Here is a 19789-nt window from a genome sequence, read left to right as displayed (position 1 = left end):
TCCATGTAGATGCGGTTCCATTGAGGACCACACGCTGAGTACGGCCTGTCAGCCAGCTACGAATCCATCTGGTGGTAATGCTATCTAACCCACATTTTTCTATCTATCTTATGCAGAAGAGGAGTTATCATAGTTGATTACTATACAAAAAAAACATTAAATTAAGTTGTGAGGAAAAGCATTTTTGTCTCTGTAAGGGGAAGGATGATCTACTACAAAAATAAAGGATGACAGAAGTAGGTAGCCTACTGTATGATGCGTATTTACCTGGAGCTGAGGATGTGTATTTCATGTGTTGATTATGTCTGTAAAAGTTAATCTCTAAATTATTCATGGATCAGGTGTTTTATGGATTAAAACATTTTGGTACATTTCACTAATATACTCACTGAAGGCTAACCTTCTGAGTACCAAACCACCAGCTGTTTTTATATATTAATAACTATTTTTAATAATAAATCATTTTGAAATATCATCAATTTCCAGTTTGAGCAGAGAACAGGAAACTCCTGACTAAAACAGGGTGGGAAAACTGCAGCATTTGGGTACATGTAGAGCAGGGGTGTCAAACTCAATTTCATCGAGGGCCACATCAGCATTATGGCTGCCCTCGGGGGGCCGGGTGGGTGTGACCAAGTGGGCGTGACCAAGTGGGCGTGACCAAGTGGGCGTGACCAAGTGGGCGTGGTCATCTCAATGCTACTCACTCAGCGCAGCTGACTCGAGATACCTGGATCAGGAGAGAACAAGTTGCACCGGCTAATTTGATGTGGGGACATGTCATTGCCCCACAAGCTCTTCACCTCCCCAAACTTCTGCAGCCAAGCATGTGCACATACACACGCACTATATTCCACGTTTAGGGGCTTTTATCCACAGAGGATGGAAAGGGCCTTCTTCCCAAGCCCAGGCATGATTGGTAGTTTGTTAGCTCAGATATAGATAGCCTCCTAGTCTCCAAGCTTGAAGTGTGTGTGTGTGTGTGTGTGTTTGTGTGTGTGTGTGGGGGGTTTCCTTCTTCTGCCTTGACAGATCTCTGGAGAGCAAGAGGAGGCAGGGGAGCAGCACTTCCCAGTCCTGCATGCTCCTCTCCAGAGATCTTTCAAGGCAGAAGAAGTTGGAGGAAACTGCTTCCTGGAAACTTTCACCACATCAAGCATCATGGTTGCCTTCAAAGGGCCAGTTGCATGTAGGACCATTGTATCATATTAGTTCAGAAGTGTATTATGCCTAAGAGTGGGGCAAAAAGGAATAAAATTTCAAATATGAACAAATAAATTATTTATTTCAAATAAATCTGCAAAAACACATTTAAAACAAAGAAAAAAACAAGCTTTTTAGTTCTCATGCCATTTTGTCCGAACTGGATGTTTGGCATCTTTTCCTGGCTACAAGTTCATCCACGTTTGGGGATAGGTTTTGAGTGGTGGATACTCTCAGGATAGAGTGGAGGTGTGCATCCGTGAGCTGACTTCTGTGTGCGCTTTTGTTCACCCTCATGACAGAGAAAAGTTGCTCACAGAGGTATGTACTCCCAAACATGGAGAGCATTCGAGCAGCTTGTAGGCGGAGTTGGGGCATTGTTTCAGGGATGAACCTGGTGAACTGTGCGGGTCCTACAGAATCGTACTTTCCCTTCAGTGTGCTGTTACATTGGAGTTCTATCAACTCCATCTGGATATTTACAGGAGCACTCTCCACTTCAACTGAAAATGGATTGCTGAGCAGTCCAAAACTGAATTTCTGTTTTTCAAAATCAGCAAAGCGACGTGTAAACTCCATTTGAAGTGTGCTCAGTTTATTAGCAAACTCAGCATTTGAGAAGGCAGTGGTGGAGACCTGGTTTTTTATTGTTTGGCAACTGGGAAAGTGACTCAAGTTTCCTTGCTGCATGTGAGTCTCCCACAGTCGCAGCTTTACTTGAAAAGCTTTCACAGCATCATACATGTCTGTGATCACACGGTCCCGTCCCTGAAGCTGTAGGTTTAGTGCACTGAGATAATTAGTAATGTCACATAGAAATGCTAATTCACACAGCCACTTTTCATCCTTCAATTCTGTGCAGTCTTTTCCTTTGCTTTCAATAAACTGACAAATTTCCATGCGTAATTCAAAAAATCTGTTGAGCACTTTCCCTCGACTTAGCCATCGCACCTCTGTGTGATAAGGGAGATCACCAAGTTCAGAATTTATTTCTTCAAGAAAAGTCTTAAATTGACGGTGATTTAAACCTTTGGCTCTTATAAAGTTAACTGTCTTTGTTACAGTGTGCATTACATGGTCCATTTTCAGGGCTTTGCCACATAGTGTTTCTTGATGTATAATGCAGTGATATGCTGTCAGCTCACCTGTGCAATTCTCACTCTTCATTTTGTCTCGCATCCTTCCTACTAGTCCACTCTTTTCCCCGCACATTGAAGGTGCTCCATCTGTTGTGAGTCCTATAAGTTTGTCCCAGGGTAGTTTCATGTCATGTATACTTTTGGATACTGCTTCAAATATGTCCTTCCCTGTGGTAGTGCCATGCAGTGATGTTATATCCAGAAGCTCCTCCGTAATGCATAAACCTGAGTCCACTCCACGGATGAAGATTGTCAGCTGTGCTGTGTCAGAGACGTCAGTGCTCTCATCCACAGCAAGGGAATAAGCAATAAATTCTTTTCCCTTTTCAACCAATTGTCCTTGCAAATCAGTGGCAAGCTCACATATCCGATCAACAACAGTATTTCTGCTTAGGCTTATGTTTGAAAAAGCTTGCTTTTGGTCTGGACACATGACTTCGCACACTTTAATCATGCAGTGCTTCAAAAACTCCCCCTCTGTAAATGGCCGGGCTGATTTGGCTATCTCTTCTGCCACTATAAAACTAGCTTTCACAGCAGCTTCACTTTGTGATTTTGCTTTTCTGAACATATGCTGCCGTGACATCAGGCTCTTTTTCAACTCTTCCACCTTCTGTGCTTTCTGCTCCATGTTCAAGTTTTTGTACTTGTCCTGATGCTTCATCTCATAGTGCCGTCTCAAGTTATACTCTTTAAATACAGCCACAGTAGCTCCACAAACAAGGCACACAGCCTTATCTTCAATGTCAACAAACAGGTACTCTGGCTCCCACCTCTTTTGAAAGCATCTTTTTTCAAAGTCCACTTTCCGTTTGGCCATTTTGGGGGATTTAAATATTGGCACGCAGGTCTTCTTCCCTGCAGATAAATATATGGATGAGACTGGACAGAAAGCTCAAAGTCTCAGGTACTGTGTGAGGCAAGCAGTTGTGAGCACACTAGGTAGGTATCCTAAGATGCTGCAAGTCCAGATGTTTGGAGTAGGTTTAGCAACATAACAGCATCTGTGGAGAGAAAGCAAGAAAGCAGCCCTCTTTGATACAATTGAAATTATATGTTTTATGCAAGAGATCCTGTATGGATGGAGGAAAAAATCAGCAATCCACCATCACTCAGAAGCTGGTCTAGCAGCCACAAGAACTACTCAGCCTCCATTTCTGATCAGATTCTGATATTTGCAAGGGGGGGGGGAAATCAAGACACATCCAGCTTTCCCAAATAGGAAACAAGGAACCACTTGCTCCATTTTTTCCCAACAACTCTCCTATGCCCATGAAGCCCAGAAATAGAGTTCAAAATCCCTGAAATATCTATCCAAAATTTAGCTTTTGCAAGCAATGCTGGTTAGTTCTCTCAAGGTCTGTCAGTCTGTCCTTTGGGGGAAACCCAAAGCACCCCTCCATTGATTTCAACTTATTTTCCACCAAGAGACTGAGCATAATGAGGTTTGGGGACCCAGGGGGCAAGGGGATGGGGCTCATGGGGGCACTGGCAGGGATGGTCCGCGGAAAAGGAGGCCAGTGACATGTGATTCAGGCTGGGAACATGCGGGGGAGGGGGAGAAGCAACTCCAGGAAAGAGGGATGGAGCCAGTCTGGGCACTGCCCAAGATTGCAGGAGGGCGGCTGCTGCTTCACTCTTGTGGCTCCGCAGAAGTGGCTCCGCTCCTAGGGGCACGCGCGTCTGGGCTGGGGCGCTGCAGGATCGGGCTGGGCGCCTCGCCTCGCCCTCCGCAGCGCCCGAACGGAGAAATTAACAGCTGAGCTCGGCTCCCCTCCCGCAGGCGTGTCTGGGCTGGGGCGCTGCAGGATCGGGCCCGGCGCCTCACCTTGCCCTCCGCAGCGCCCGAACGGGGAAAGAAACAGCTCGGCTCCCCTGCCGCAGGCGTGTCTGGGCTGGGGCGCTGCAGGATCAGGCCGGGCACCTCGCCTCACCTCGCCCTCCACAGCGCCCGAACGGGGAAAGAAACAGCTGAGCTCGGCTCCCCTCCCGCAGGCGTGTCTGGGCTGGGGCGCTGCAGGATCGGGCCGGGCGCCTCGCCTCGCCCTCCGCAGCGCCCGAATGGGGAAAGAAACAGCTGAGCTCGGCTCCCCTGCCGCAGGCGCGTCTGGGCTGGGGCGCTGCAGGATCGGGCCGGGCGCCTCACCTCGCCCTCCGCAGCGCCCGAACGGGGAAAGAAACAGCTCGGCTCCCCTGCCGCAGGCGCGTCTGGGCTGGGGTGCTGCAGGATCGGGCCGGGAGCCTCGCCTCGCCTCGCCCTCCGCAGCGCCCTAACGGGGAAAGAAACAGCTGAGCTTGGCTCCCCTCCCGCAGGCGTGTCTGGGCTGGGGCGCTGCAGGATCGGGCCCGGCGCCTCACCTCGCCCTCCGCAGCGCCTGAACGGGGAAAGAAACAGCTCGGCTCCCCTGCCGCAGGCGCGTCTGGGCTGGGGCGCTGCAGGATCAGGCCGGGCGCCTCGCCTCGCCTCGCCCTCCGCAGCGCCCGAACGGGGAAATTAACAGCTCAGCTCCCCTCCCTCAGGCGTGTCTGGGCTGGGGCGCTGCAGGATCGGGCCCGGCGCCTCACCTCGCCTTCCGCAGCGCCCGAACGGGGAAAGAAACAGCTCAGCTCCCCTGCCGCAGGCGCGTCTGGGCTGGGGCGCTGCAGGATCGGGCCGGGCGCCTCGCCTCGCCTCGCCCTCCGCAGCGCCCGAACGGGGAAATTAACAGCTCAGCTCCCCTCCCGCAGGCGTGTCTGGGCTGGGGCGCTGCAGGATCGGGCCCGGCGCCTCACCTCACCTTCCGCAGTGCCCGAACGGGGAAAGAAACAGCTCGGCTCCCCTGCCGCAGGCGCGTCTGGGCTGGGGCGCTGCAGGATCAGGCCGGGCGCCTCACCTCGCCTCGCCCTCCGCAGCGCCCGAACGGGGAAAGAAACAGCTGAGCTCGGCTCCCCTGCCGCAGGCGCGTCTGGGCTGGGGCGCTGCAGGATCGGGCCGGGCGCCTCGCCTCGCCCTCCGCAGCGCCCGAATGGGGAAAGAAACAGCTCGGCTCCCCTCCCGCAGGCGTGTCTGGGCTGGGGCGCTGCAGGATCGGGCCGGGCGCCTCACCTCGCCCTCTGCAGCGCCCGAACGGGGAAAGAAACAGCTCGGCTCCCCTGCCGCAGGCGCGTCTGGGCTGGAGCGCTGCAGGATCGGGCCGGGCGCCTCGCCTCGCCCTCCGCAGCGCCCGAACGGGGAAATTAACAGCTCAGCTCCCCTCCCGCAGGCGTGTCTGGGCTGGGGCGCTGCAGGATCGGGCCGGGCGCCTCACCTCGCCCTCTGCAGCGCCCGAACGGGGAAAGAAACAGCTCGGCTCCCCTGCCGCAGGCGCGTCTGGGCTGGGGCGCTGCAGGATCGGGCCGGGCGCCTCGCCTCGCCTCGCCCTCCACAGCGCCCGAACGGGGAAATTAACAGCTCAGCTCCCCTCCCGCAGGCGTGTCTGGGCTGGGGCGCTGCAGGATCGGGCCCGGCGCCTCACCTCGCCTTCCGCAGCGCCCGAACGGGGAAATTAACAGCTCAGCTCCCCTCCCGCAGGCGCGTCTGGGCTGGGGCGCTGCAGGATCGGGCCGGGCGCCTCGCCTCGCCTCGCCCTCCGCAGCGCCCGAACGAGGAGATGAAACGCCAAAGCGTGCCGGCAGAAGTAACAGAGCTCTTTCTCTGGCCTCCTCAAGTCCGCCTTTCTTCCTGGGCGCCTCATCCCCTCACCAGAGATTGTCCACCCCCACCCGGACAGCAAGTAGAAAAAGGTCCCACTCACCTTTCCACTCCTCCTGTTTCTTCCTCCGTTGACTCCACGTGCAGTCCAAAGAAGCAAAGAAGTTTGGCAGTCCCACAAACCAAAGAAGTTCATTCAATCAATTCGAACTTTGAGAGTTGTTTTTTTTTTGTGAGCAGTTTGAATTGATCGATTGAATTTTTTTAGTCCCACTTTTTTTTTGGAACTGGGAGGAGGCTGCCTGGGCTCTGGCCAATGAGCTGTCGAGGGGCTAACGAGCTGCAAATGTTGCTGGGCTCCACCAGCCCACGTGCACTTGCCTCCTACTGAGCAGGTGCTCAGCCGGGCCGGCGCCAAGGTGGTGGGGGCCGGACCTTTGTAATTTCTGGGAGAGTTGTGCGGGCCGGATTCAATCATATGGCGGGCCGTTTGTGGCCCGCGGGCCTTGTGTTTGACATGTCTGATATAGAGGGTACCCTGCCAGGAAAAAAGGCTTGCCAAGAATTTAAGGGAAGAGATGGAATATGACTTGGGCTCTCCATACTATGCTCTCCATACTATACTAGGCTCTCCATACTATCCAAGATGATAGGTTCTATAGATAAGCAGAGACACTTTTTTATGGCCAAAGGTCTAGGCTAGGATGAAAACTCCCAGGGAAAATATATGCTATTGCAGATCTATGAAACAGCATATCTATTACTATATCTTTTCAAAGAGCTGATGATGATGTTGCCCAGCCGGGGAATGAAACAATTGCAAGAAAACAACCAAACTCAGGGAGTCAACAGATCAACCCTGAATTACAAATATTCTCTTCTGTAGGCATTGGCACTTCAGTTTGAAATGGACGTTGTGATACTCAAATCTGAAAACTAAAATAATCATGCCATTTATGGGCAGAAAGATCTATTTCCAGTTCAAACCCATTGGAGAGTTCATATTGGTCCAGCCCATTTCTCAGATTTGTTCCAGTCACTCTGTTTCGGTACAAGGAGCGAGTGAAATTTTGAAATCCTGGTGCCATTTGAATTGGATCTCTGCAACAGTCTGGATGAGACAAAGCAGGGTTACTTTTCACAAATCTGTATCATTCCTTCTGCCACTTTTACCACTGCTGCCTTTAAAATTATCTTCAGAATGTAAAGGGATTTTGGGAAACAAGAAAAGATTTAAGGAAGCAGAATTTTCAAAAGGATACAAGCAAAAAGAAAGATGAGCTTCCTATATCAGTTCTAGAATTTTGAGCAGGGACGATCACACACTGAGGCAGGCCATTTTCAAATTCTCATCTATCATTCACGTTTCTAGTGATTATTATACAGGTTGCACAGTTGTCTCCCGTGTTCACCTATCATCTCATACATATTATGAAATGTATAGTGATTTGTTTGGGTTAAGACTTGTGTGTGTGTGTGTGTGCTTTCAAATCAGTATCCTGGTGAATGCCTGAACTAGTTTTCTTGGCAAGAATTCAGAAGTGGTCTGCCCTTGCCTGCTTGCTAGGACTTAGAGAGAGGGTCATCTAGCTGGCTTCATACCTAAAGCAGGACTAGAACTCACTATTTTCCAGTTTCTAGCCTTAACCACTGCACCAAATTGGCTGTCAAGTGTTAAGACCACCTAACTGCCATATGTCTTTTTATAATACTTTATATTGCTCCCCTTAAACCACTTTTTCTTCTTTTTTTCTATGCTCCTTAAGTATAGAGAGAGATAAGTTCTTAACAGTTTTAATATTTATTTAAATAATAAATATAAATTATATTTATATTTACTACATAGGGCCAAGTATCAGACCTATCTACCTGTTTTATTCAAAGCAATTTTTGGCTATCCAAATTCAAAATGTTTTCATTAAAAGCCATTCATTTAAAACCCCAGAATTTTTAAAAAGAACAGTTTTTCACCAAAGGGCTAGCCCAGGGGTTGGCAACCTCGGCTCTTTTATGACTCGTGGACTTCAACTCCCAGAATTCCTGAGCCAGCATAGCTCAGGAATTCTGGGAGTTGAAGTCCACGAGTCATAAAAGAGCCGAGGTTGCCGACCCCTGGGCTAGACTGTGACTTCTTATTGTAAGATGTCCAACAGTCATGCATTAGGTCTACTTCAATTGATTTCATAACCAGATAACCTTGGGGAACATCTGCTGCCGGCATCAAGCTCCCTGCGCCCTGTGCGTTCCCACAGAGAGGGCCTCCTCAGGGTGCCACCGATCAGAGAATGTCGATTGGCGGTCCCCAGGGGGAGATCCTTCTCTGTGGGCGCTCCGGAGCTGTGGAACCAGCTACCGGTAGAGCTCCGGATGGCGCCCGATCTTCGCTCCTTTCGTCGCGATCTCAAGACGTTTCTGTTTGTTCAAGCCGGCCTAGCCTGATGGGGATTGGTGGGGTTTTTTATTCTTGTGTTTTAATTTTAACTTGGCGTTTTGAACTTGATTCCAACTGTTTTAATATGGGCAATTATTTAATCTTGTTTTAACGTTTGTATTTAGTATTTTATTCTGCCCTGTGAACCGCCCTGAGTCCTCAGGGAGAAGGGCGGTATATAAATATTATTAAATTAAATTAAATTAAATTAAATATTTAAGTATTTCTGTTGAAATTTTCACTGTGTGGCTCATTGTTGTAACCAAGATTAGAAGAAACACTGCTTTATCAGATACATTTTTATATGGAGCAGTTGCAGGAACCAAGTAAGTAACCTTTCTTATGGAAGCAGATACCCTCTGGATATTCCTGTAGTTTGAACTCTAGTTTCTTTTGTGTAAACAACCTGCCATTCTCCCATAAGTGAATGTTGCTCTTATGGGATAACAATGTTCCTCCTCTCTCCTTCCATGGACACCAGCTATCTAGAATATGAAAACCTAGAATCCCTGGCTGTCTTTTGAAACCAGAATTTATAATAACAAAAATCAGGTTACACTAACTAACTGTTTGCATTCCAACTGGGCATGGTAAGAACTGTGAGTGGCTCATGAGTCTTTGTTTCTCCTCTTCCCTCTCCCCCTCATTTTCCTTATGTGTGATGTCTTTTAGCTAGAAAGCCTTAGGGCAGGGACTGGCACCCATGGATATGTGCAATTTGATCTGAAATACTTTTTTTAAAAAAAATCAACAGTGGGGTAGAAATGTTTTGAAGAAATATATACTAACCTTCCCAAATGACTGAGAGTTAGGCACCTTGCAGACAATAATGGAAAAGAAGACGACAAAGAATAAGAAATGCTTTTAAAATAATTCACTCTTAGGAATACTTGGGTTATATAAATCATGCCATATATTCTATCTTCTAATGTCACATTTGAATTTGAAAGACAAAATGCTATGTAAGCTAGGAGTGGCCATTTTAAAATGAGGACATACAGATGATTTTCATCACCTGAAGCTCTCTGCCTTCTTTGAGATGGGACTCTGTACTGGTTTCCCCACCCCCCCTGCAGAATATTTTGCTTTCTAGCTCTGCTATTCTTCTTGTCAAATATATATATCACTGATAATGTCACTTGAACAGTGAGGCTGCAACTGCTTTACATTACTGATAATTCCAAGTGACACTGTCCTTTAAATAAAGAAAAAGGGAAAATGTGTCTATGTGTGTGCATATATTAGCATTAAATAAGTGCCCTGGTATATCATTTCCTTGAAAAATGGTATTTCTGTATTAAACACAAGGACATTTGTACATAGAAAAAGCAAGATGTGAGGATTATGATTCATAAAAAGAGAAAGGGATACTTCATTGAGAAAAAAAATGGAGGGAAAAATAATGCAACTTTTAGAGTTAATCAGAATAGAGCTGGGAGGGACTTCAAAGATCTTCTAGTCCAATCCCCTGCTCAAACAGGAGATCCTATACCATTTCAGACATGTGGCTGTCCACTCTTTTCTTAAATACCTTCTGTGATGAAACACCCACCATTTCTGAAGACAAGCTGTTCCACTGGTTAATTGTTCTCACTGATAGGAAGTTTATCCTTAAGTCCAGTTGCTTCTCTCCTTGATTAGTTTCCATCCATTGTTTCTTTTCTTGCTTTCTGATGCTTTGGAATATAGATTGACCCCCTCTTCTTTGTGGCGACCTCTCAAATATTGGAATACTGCTATCATGTCACCCCTACTCCTTCTTTTCTCTGGACTAGCCATACCCAATTCCTGCATCCATTCTTCATATGTTGTTGTCTCCAGGCTTTAATCATTTTTGTTGCTCTTCTTTGCACTTTTTCCAAAGTCTCAACATTGTTTTTTGTAACGTGGTGACCAAAACTGGATGTAGTATTCTAGGTGTGGTCTTAACTAAGGATTTATAAAGCAGCACTAATACTTCACATGATTTTGATTCTATGCCTGTGTTGAAGAAGCCTGTCCCATGAGTGAGCATTCAGAACTTTTTTTAAAGTGCAGTTTGCATATTATGGATTCAGTACGTAATTTATTGTGCTTTATACTTTGCATATTGATTTTAAAAAGACACATAGTTAAACATATCTGTTTAGCTCTTTGAGCCTTTTTTTTAAAAATAAGACGGGCTTTCAAGACAATCTTAGTTCATAAAGTGAACCACAGACAAATGTTACATGAGGGAAAACTAGTGATATAGTTCAGGCTTCACAAGGAGAAGGCAAATGGCATGGCACCAAGCCAGGTCAGCCACTGTCTCTGGATGAATATCTATAACACGATAGAGAGAAAATTCAAATCCCTGAGCATTTGGGAAAGCAGTCAAGTTCCAGGTAGGAACATAAGTCTCATTACATGTTTCAAAGATTTGCACCTTTCACAATTTAGTGACCTGACCATCTGTACTTTGTATTAGCCCGGGGACGCAATATTGGGGGGACCATATTGCTTTTTGGGTTTTTTAAAATTAATTTAGCCTCTGAAGGGAATGGAGAAGGACTCATGATTAAAAGTTTCTATCGTAGTAGGTGGATTTCAATGGTTCAGCCATCTTGCGGTTTGAAGAGGATTTGAAGTGTTCTTTATTTTTGACTGAAAAGAACACACTATGAAAAATTTTACCAGGTTTTGGTGATGCAATTTGGTGGGTGCACTTTAGGATTAGCCTTAGTGTATGAATTCAGTCTGCAGGTCAGAGATTAACAAATAATGTAGCTGAAACTAATCAAACTATTTTCTTCAAGCATAATACCTAGTACTAGAAACATTACAGTTTACAGAGTTAATAATATATTATATAATGTATTTCCAATATAGGAGCAGTAAAACATCTTGTAGTACAGGAATTTTAGAGAGGTAAGAAAACAACATCATAGAACATGCATAATATTGGCAGGAAAATGGCCTGAGAATGAAAAATCAATTAATTAAACAATTTGAACTGGAATCTTGCCATATTATTCTGTAATTGAAACTATTTTCTGCTAAAAGTAGTTTCCTCCCCTTCCATCCCTTTCTAAATTTCTACACATTTGTTTGACTATTGATTTTCAATCAGTTATGGAGCCATTTGCATTTACAGTGTAACACTCATATGTATTTTGATTAAGATTTTCTTAATTCTTAGAAATTAAGACAGGATCAGTCAGGTACTTAGAGTGAACTGATTCCACAGAAACGGTATATAGACTCAATGTCAAGGAAAGGTGTTAATAAATTCCAGCTGTCACTCATTATTAGAATACATTTTTTTACTTGGGCTGGGCATTGTTCCCTACTACTGCACAACCACCATTTATTCTGTCAAGCCATCTGAACTGGCTGCATTCCAACTAGGTATGATAAAAATTGTAAGCAGTGTGCTGTGATTGCCTACAATGGCAAACAGTATAAAGCTCAATTAGTGCTGGTGGAAGCAGGCAAAGAAGTCCTAACAAAGTCATAATGAAAAAATGTACTTGCACATATATGGCTTAACAATTGGACCAAACATCTGTAATTGCCTATTGTTCTTGCCTTTTTCTAGATTAATGTGGCATAAATAAGGAAATTTCACAACATTATAAAATTTCTACTATCTCTTTAGAAAGGTTATATTCATCTTGACCAAGGTATGTCAATTTCTGATAGTCTGGGCAAAAAGTGTCTTCAACTCATTGCAGAGATGATTAAGAAATATGTAATTATTAAATTAAATTTTATAGCAAAAACATATCAATTTGTGTTCACATCTGAACATTCAAAACTACATTGATTAAAAGAATGTGTGTGAAATTTCATCTCTGGGTTTTCTCCTGGAAAAGATAAAATGCTCTTTGCTTTTAACAGAGTGGAATTATAGTGGTTTTCATGGGGAACTATAGACAGTGCAATTGATTCTTATTTTTGTTGAATGTAGCTAAATTCAATAACAAAAATAACATTGTTTCTTAGGTGGTGTCTTTTTCTTGTAAAATAATAATAAAATATTATATACAAATGCATGTCTTATTTATTTAATGAGAGGTAAATATCATGTCAATGAAATTGTGTCTTAAATTAGTCTGTGAATTATTTCTGAAAGAGAGGCAATTGTGGATGTTGATGGTACATTTGGTTAAGAATTGTTATTGCCAAACTCTTAACTTGGATGTTTGTATGCAAGCTAGAATAATTGTCAAAAGTATTGTTTCCATGATTCTTCAGGCAGGAACATATTTGCATTAGTTTATATTAATCTCATTTTTGCTCTGATTTTCTTTTAAAAAAGACAAATAATAAAAGATGTAATGTATCCATAAAAGCAATCCTAGTAATAAAAACTTAAGTAAAATGAGTTCTTGATAATGGAGGACAGTGATGATGTTGCATAGGGTAATTAAATGCACTATTTTTTTCCAACATATTTCAAATGAGATATTTGAAATAGAGGATTGTTGAAGCAATACATCAGCACACACTTCCAACTAGGTTTCTCATCCAGTTGGCACAAAATAAATTTCGCTACTAATTTGAAAGTTATCTTCCTTTTGTTTTAATTTTTCCTAACATTTAATATGAAGAAGACAAAGGATACTGAAATTAGAGGAAAACTAGAGTCTGTGTGACCAAATAAGAGACAACAGCTGTTGCTCTAACTCAGGGGTGTCCAACCTTGGCAAATTTAAGACTTGTGAACTTCAGCTCCCAGAATAACCCAACAAGCATGGCTGGCTGAGGAATTTTGGGAGCGGAAGTCCACAGCTCTTAAAATTGCCAGGGTTGGACACCTCCGCTGTAACTGAATTGTAGGTCAATAGATTCATGGGATGCAAATCCTATGCTAAAGCCTATGCTGAAGAAAGTTTAATATATTTCACTGCCGAGTACTAACAGACATGGGAAAAGGATAATGCCTTTCCCCAAAAAAGTTCCACATGATTGCAGAGGTATGTAGTTTTTAATAAAACATCAGGTTAGTTCGAAAGACTGCTCCTAATAACAGAATGAGGGAAGGTAGGTGCACTTTATATTTGCTTCTCTATCGTATCCTCCCTCTTCACATCCACTGTACTCCAGAGTATCCATCAATTTACTGAAACATTTTTGGGAGGTGATATATAGGAAATGGCAGGGGAAATGGGATTGGGAAATGTAATTTCCTCTCCAGTTAGCAAAATGCATTCCTGGGCCAAAAGTCTTTTACTAATGGATGCAACCATTACACCCATAAGGAACATTTATTAGGTGTGATTTATAAGGTAATAATACCTTGAATAAACCTTAACAATGGAAACATCCTAAGTCAATAATTCTCAATATATTTACTTCATTGGGTAAATGTCTTTCCTTTCTGATCATAGGCCAAGTGATTCTGAGTGGTGGGCCATGTCCAGTCCATGGGTTGTAAGCTATGGTAGCAGTTAATGAAAGATATGTTTGTTAAAGGAGTGCCAGTTTCGTGCAGTAATTAAAATCACTCAGTTAAAAACTAGGAGACCATGAATTCTAGTTCTGACAAAGCCATCTGGTTGATTTAGGTCAGTTATTCTCTCTCCTTCCTAGGAAGAAGGATGTTGCCAAAAATTAAGTCTGACTCAAAAGCATTACAAAAATAAGCAATCTGTTAAGAAGTATTAAACATGAAGCTTAAGTAAAATTTACAGGGTAAATAGAAATCTGCTTCCATTGTAAGATGTTGTGACATAAATAGATTGGGCAAGGTATTCATTTTATGGATACATCAAAGTATCTGACATGTCACAAAATTCAGTGTTAATAGGAAATAATTCTTGGATTATACTTTAAGTCGTGGATTTGTACCATATCCAAAATTTGTCTTTTAGTATTAATCCATTGTAGTTTATAGTTTTAGTTAGTGGTTTATACTGTGTTTCGTTAGTTTAAAGCATAATATTTAATCTTTAGTTTAAAGACTTGCAGTTTTTTGTTGGAAAAGTGATAGGATATAGTGTATGATTTTATACGTAATTTGAGGTAGATTGGGAAATTGCAATTTTATAGCATTTGAAAGCCTTTGTTTTTTTATGCATGTTCTACTACTTGTATTTTACCCTTTACTTTTACATGTCACTTATTTCTGTTTCTCTATATTCTTTCCATAAAGTGTTTAATAAAAATAATAATCAGCAAAAAAGTTTCTGTCGTGCTGTTGTGCTCCAGGAAGATGGAGCAAATGATATGTGGGGAGATTTTAATAGGTGGAGACCTTCTATAGAGCAACTGCCTATTGTTGGACTGAGTAAGGCCACACCTCATGCTTACATCATTGATCAGGTTTAGTTCATCTTGATTTTCAGGCTTTACTTTTAAAAGCCTTCATGAAATCTGTATTGATTTTTGTGTGTGAGCCTCCTTTGAAGCAGTATACAAAAGTCTACCATGAATTAAACTGTGGATGCAACAAGGGGTAAAGAAACAAACAGCTCCTCTGGAATACAAGGACAGCTAAAGTTACAGGTAATCCTCCACTTACCACCACAATTGGGACCAGAATTTCCATCACTAAGCAAGGAGGTTAAGTGAGATGTGATCACATTTATTATCTTTTTTGTTGTGTATCTTAAGTGAATAACGTGGTCATGAAACAAATCTGGCTTCTCCAATTGACTTTGCTTGCTGGAAGCTGGTTGGGAAGGTCACACATGGTGATCATATTTAATTTAATTTTAATTTATTGAGATTTATATACCGCCCTTCTCCCAAAGGGACTCAGGGCAGTTTACAGGGCATAAATATACAGGGCATAAATATATGATCCCAAGACACTGCAATTGTCGTAAACACATGCCAGTTGCAAGTGCCTAAATTTTGATCACATGACCACGGTGATGCTGTGTTTGGTCATATGTGTGTGGACTGGTTGTAACTTTAAATGGTCACCAATGAATGGTTGTAAGTCGAGGACTACAAACAATGTCTTAGAGCATGGGTGTCGAACTCGCCGCATCACGTGACATATTGCAACGTATCATGACTTTTTTTGCATTGCTGGAGCTGGGGTGGATGTGGCCTCCACATGATGCAACTGGCCCATGGGCCGGCAGTTTGACACCCCTGTCTTAGAGTATATAGGCCATTTAATTTAATCAGATTATTTACAGCAGAATTGTGCAAAATTGTGAAATAAGACTGCAAACCAAATACATTTGTTAGGGAGCAAACTGCTTTTAACACAGTAGATAAGTAAATATGTTATATTTCATGAGGTTAACATTCCTGTATGAATTTAGAATTACAGTGTGGGTACATCTTGTCCTTAGGATTAATTTTTACCTAATAATAAACAAAACAATGTAACTTAACAGCACAGATGCCAAGAGGGAATTATCTGGAAAAAAAATCCTAGTTTTTTTAGCAGCTCCTACTGAAATTTTTAAAATTCATTATTGTTGTTCACAAAACAGGTTTAATAACAGATGCTGACACAATTTTTACATTTCAAACACTACAATTTTGTCAGCTTCACCACAGATAGAATAAAATATTTATATGTAGTTTGGCTATCCATTCAATATGGTACAGTAAATACATGAGTTATGAGGGAGTAAATAGAATCAAAACATCAGTCATTAAGTTAAGATCTTATTTGCTTTGCCAGTCAACCCTTTATACCCAATGTATTACAATTCATTTTTATCTCTGTATGTTAAATGATCTTATTCCTCTTAAGTTTAATACTGTGCAACTACAGAGTGCAAATCTGCAATATGTCCTTCAAGCTCTCTCTCATCCAAGAGCCAATATTATTGTGGACACAGTCTTTTTATTTCTGAATTTTATGACACATAGTGGATGAAAACAGGGGAACTATTAATGGATGAAGGTGATAAAGGATGGTAAAATAAGGAATAGGTGAATAATTTATTTTTCAATTGTTAATGTATATAGTTTCCCTTTTTTCCTTTCTGTCCTTTTAAAATCTTAACAATATTGCCCAGAATTTCAATCTTATATTTTCCTTTTTCTAGACTGTCCCCTCAGATTGCAGTATTTTATTGGTTTTAATATATTGCTGCAAAAACAGGGATTCCTTTCATCTAGAAAATACATGTTTCATTTCTGCATTATTATTTGCTGGGACTCCATGCATGCTGTGATAAATGTCATCCTGCCACTTATTACATCTAGCAGTAACTAAGATAAATGCTGACTTCATGTCAGCCCTCACTAGAAACTGATTTGGCATTGTGTCTAATATACGTATCTGATAGTTCTTCAACCACAACATTCTTATATTCAGAAAGGAGGATTAACACACAACTACATACCAAAAAAGGTTCAGAGCAGGTTTCAACTTTGACAGTTTCATTTTATCAGCTGTTGCACTGACAAATAATGAGTAAAGGAGTGTTGTAGCAACTTGGTGTTGAAAAATATGGAACAATATAAGGTAGCTGAACATATTCCTAGAGGGTTTAGTCCTGCTTGGTTAGTTCCAATCAATGTTACCAGTCATGCTATCAAGCAAAGATATTGTACAGCAAGAAACGTGCAACACGAAGGGATTTAATGCAGACAGTGGAAGGGAATCCTCAATTTAAATTAATCTAAAAGCAGTTAATGTATCATAGAATGATTTAATGTTTTATCCTTGATTGTTCATAAATCTTCATAAATATAGAATTCCAAGTATCCATATCAGATCAAAATTGACTTTTCCTATATTGCTCCATATGCCCATATTGCAAGCTGAATATCTACAGTTGCCATGTGCCTTTCTTGATCAAATTAGAGGAATAATCTGCTAATATGCTTACTTATAGCACCCCACAGAGCGTAATTGTTGGATAACTGATTATCTATTAAAACGATATTACACCCCAAACCATTTATGAAATAATTGAGTCAGTGGTGAATTAAATCGTTGCCAGTTGAATGAAATTAAACTTTTGTCTTTATTACAACGATATTAAGAAAACAAATAATTTGAACACAAATAGACAGAGAAATCTTGTGTGGGGGGTTTAATTTGCCAAAAAGTATTGAACACATACTGTGACCATTTCCATAAATTAAGGATTTAGGAATTTATTTGTTTTTGTCTAATAGTCAGATCAATTCGTTTCATTGTTACCAATTAAAATTGGTTCTCAAAAACTTTGTGATATGGAATAAGTCATCCACACTAGTGGATTATTGATGTGAGGATTAAAAACTCCTTATTTATTTTGTATATGGTCCATTTTTATACAATATTAACTATAACACATTACAAAGAGACAGCTATCTCCCATAGTTTGTATCTATCTCTTTAAGAATTGGCAAAAGTGTTAATCAAGCAATGGCATCTCTCAGTATTGAGGAAGACTGCCTGCTCTGCCTTGGGGCCTGTCCTTTGACAGGTCTCTAGAAATCTGGTTGCCTCCTATCCTGATGATGTTCCTTTTTTAAAAAAGTTGCGATTTTCCCACATATTGGGATAGGATGTCTGGGGAGACCTATTGGATTTTGTTACACTAATGATGCTTGCATCATGCCTCCCCATGTTTCTAGGATTATTGTTATGCTTTGAATTAATGTATTACTTGAGTTTACTGTTTTATTTTATTTTTACTTATTAAATTTACTGCATATGCTGCCCCTCTCACTACCCAAAGTGACTAATTTAAAGTAAATAATTCCTTATTCGGGAAGGCATCTTTTCTATAGGAAATTTTAAATTTATCTTATTTTTATTCTAGCTATCTGCCTGTTTTATAGCACAAGCCTTTTCATAATTTCAAATGATTATACTCTGTTTCAATTTTAATTGTTCGGTCATCCTCAATGTTTAATAAGCTTTAGAAGAGAAAGAGATAGTTTTTAAAAATAAAATAATAAAAAAGGTATTTTTTCTAATATTTATTTTTCCTGCATACTTATGATCATTGCCGTGAATGATCAGCACATATAAACATGCAGAAAACTGTAATGAAGAATATCCTAACTTGTTATTTGTACTATTCTGGTTCATATTATTTAAAAAAAACAACAAGGAAGTGTCTTATGGAACATTAAAACACATTTTAGATATAGACTAAAAGTATCATGGATTAAATTAGATCAGTAGCTCCCAAACTTTTCTATACCCCGCACCCCTAGAATGCTTCTGATATATTCTTGCACCCCTTACAAAAGTTTGAAATAACAGCAATGGATTATGCATATACACTATGCAATTTTTCTACTGTTGCACTCTGTTTTGTATTTAAAGATGAGCACCCACCAAATGGAATTACTACCAGCCCACCAGATGAACCTTTTCCTGTAGATCTCTTGCTCTCATTGTTGTTGAAGTGGAAATGCAGGGAAAGTTCCATTGGGTGAGTTAAAGTTCCACTTCTGCACCACAAGATAACACTTTCCTTTAGATGGAATAACATCAAAATATAATTATAAATTGTATTTCAGCACTTATAGTCTGGTATTGCCCTTTGAAATCTTTGGCTGAAAAATGTAGATGTTCAACGGGATAGAGAAGGCCAGAATAAGATGTTCTTCTGATGAATTTTTAATATTGTTGTATTTTTAAATGCCAGATTCCCCATCCATTCACTCTTTTACATAGAGACAGATCAGTTAAATCTATATAGACATCAAAATAGAATGTCTGGTGGGCAATGGGCTATATATTGTTAAAGAATAAGCAGATATATCTTCAGTATGAAAAGCAGATCAACAAAATGAAAGAATAATATAGTAAATACAACCTTAGCTTTAAGTAAATATTTGACAAAGTATTTTAAGAAATTCTGATTATGAACCTTCTTCAATGTGGATCACATTGTATGATGGCTAAGGGAGTACCTGTTTGCCTTAAAAATACCATACCCATAAAAATGCAGTAAGATTTTAATTGAGGTGTTACAAGGTGTAGTTCTGGTTCCTGTACTCTTCCACAAGTTTCAATGATTTTAATGAAAAGATAGAAGGAATGTTTATCTAATATGCAAATGATACAAAATTAGATAGGATAACAAATATTTTAGAACACATTGGAGACCCTCCCAAGAGGTCTGAACAATAAACTAAAAGTAGTAGAACGGAACTTGAGAGAAATCTGAAATGTTTCATTTTGGAAACTAAATAAATGCATACATATAAGATGAGGGATACCTGGCTTGTTAACAGTATTTGTGAACATGATATTCAAGTAATAATTTATTACAATTACTGTTCAAAATCAGCCATAGGGTAAGCCAGTTTGTTCTAGTGGTGAATCCAGTGGTTCAAGAGTGGGAGAATCCAAGTTCTAGCCTTTCCTTAGGAACAAAAGCCAACTAGGTGACTTTGGGCCAGTCACTCTCTTTTAGCCCTAAGAAAAACCTAATGGCAAACCACTTATAAAACTAT

The 19789-nt window shown here is 41.3% G+C and overlaps 1 protein-coding gene across 5 annotated transcripts in view; it reads left to right on the top strand.

The window, feature by feature from the left end:
• DPP10 (dipeptidyl peptidase like 10) overlaps positions 1 to 19789 on the top strand; it is a 382740-nt gene that overhangs the window by 76308 nt on the left and 286643 nt on the right. Inside the window, exon 1 of one of the 5 annotated variants that reach the window (XM_083366997.1) lies at positions 18649 to 18759. The exons of the other annotated variants lie outside the window; for them this stretch is intronic. Coding sequence (XP_083223123.1) covers positions 18739 to 18759 — 21 coding nt within the window. The 5' untranslated portion in view covers positions 18649 to 18738. Of the gene's footprint in view, positions 1 to 18648; positions 18760 to 19789 lie in introns of those variants that run through there. 5 annotated transcript variants of the gene reach the window in all.

This window comes from Vipera ursinii, assembly GCF_947247035.1.
Source record: "Vipera ursinii genome assembly, chromosome: 1".
In the NCBI taxonomy this organism is placed as follows: domain Eukaryota; kingdom Metazoa; phylum Chordata; class Lepidosauria; order Squamata; family Viperidae; genus Vipera; species Vipera ursinii.
This window is presented reverse-complemented; position numbering and strand designations above follow the sequence as displayed.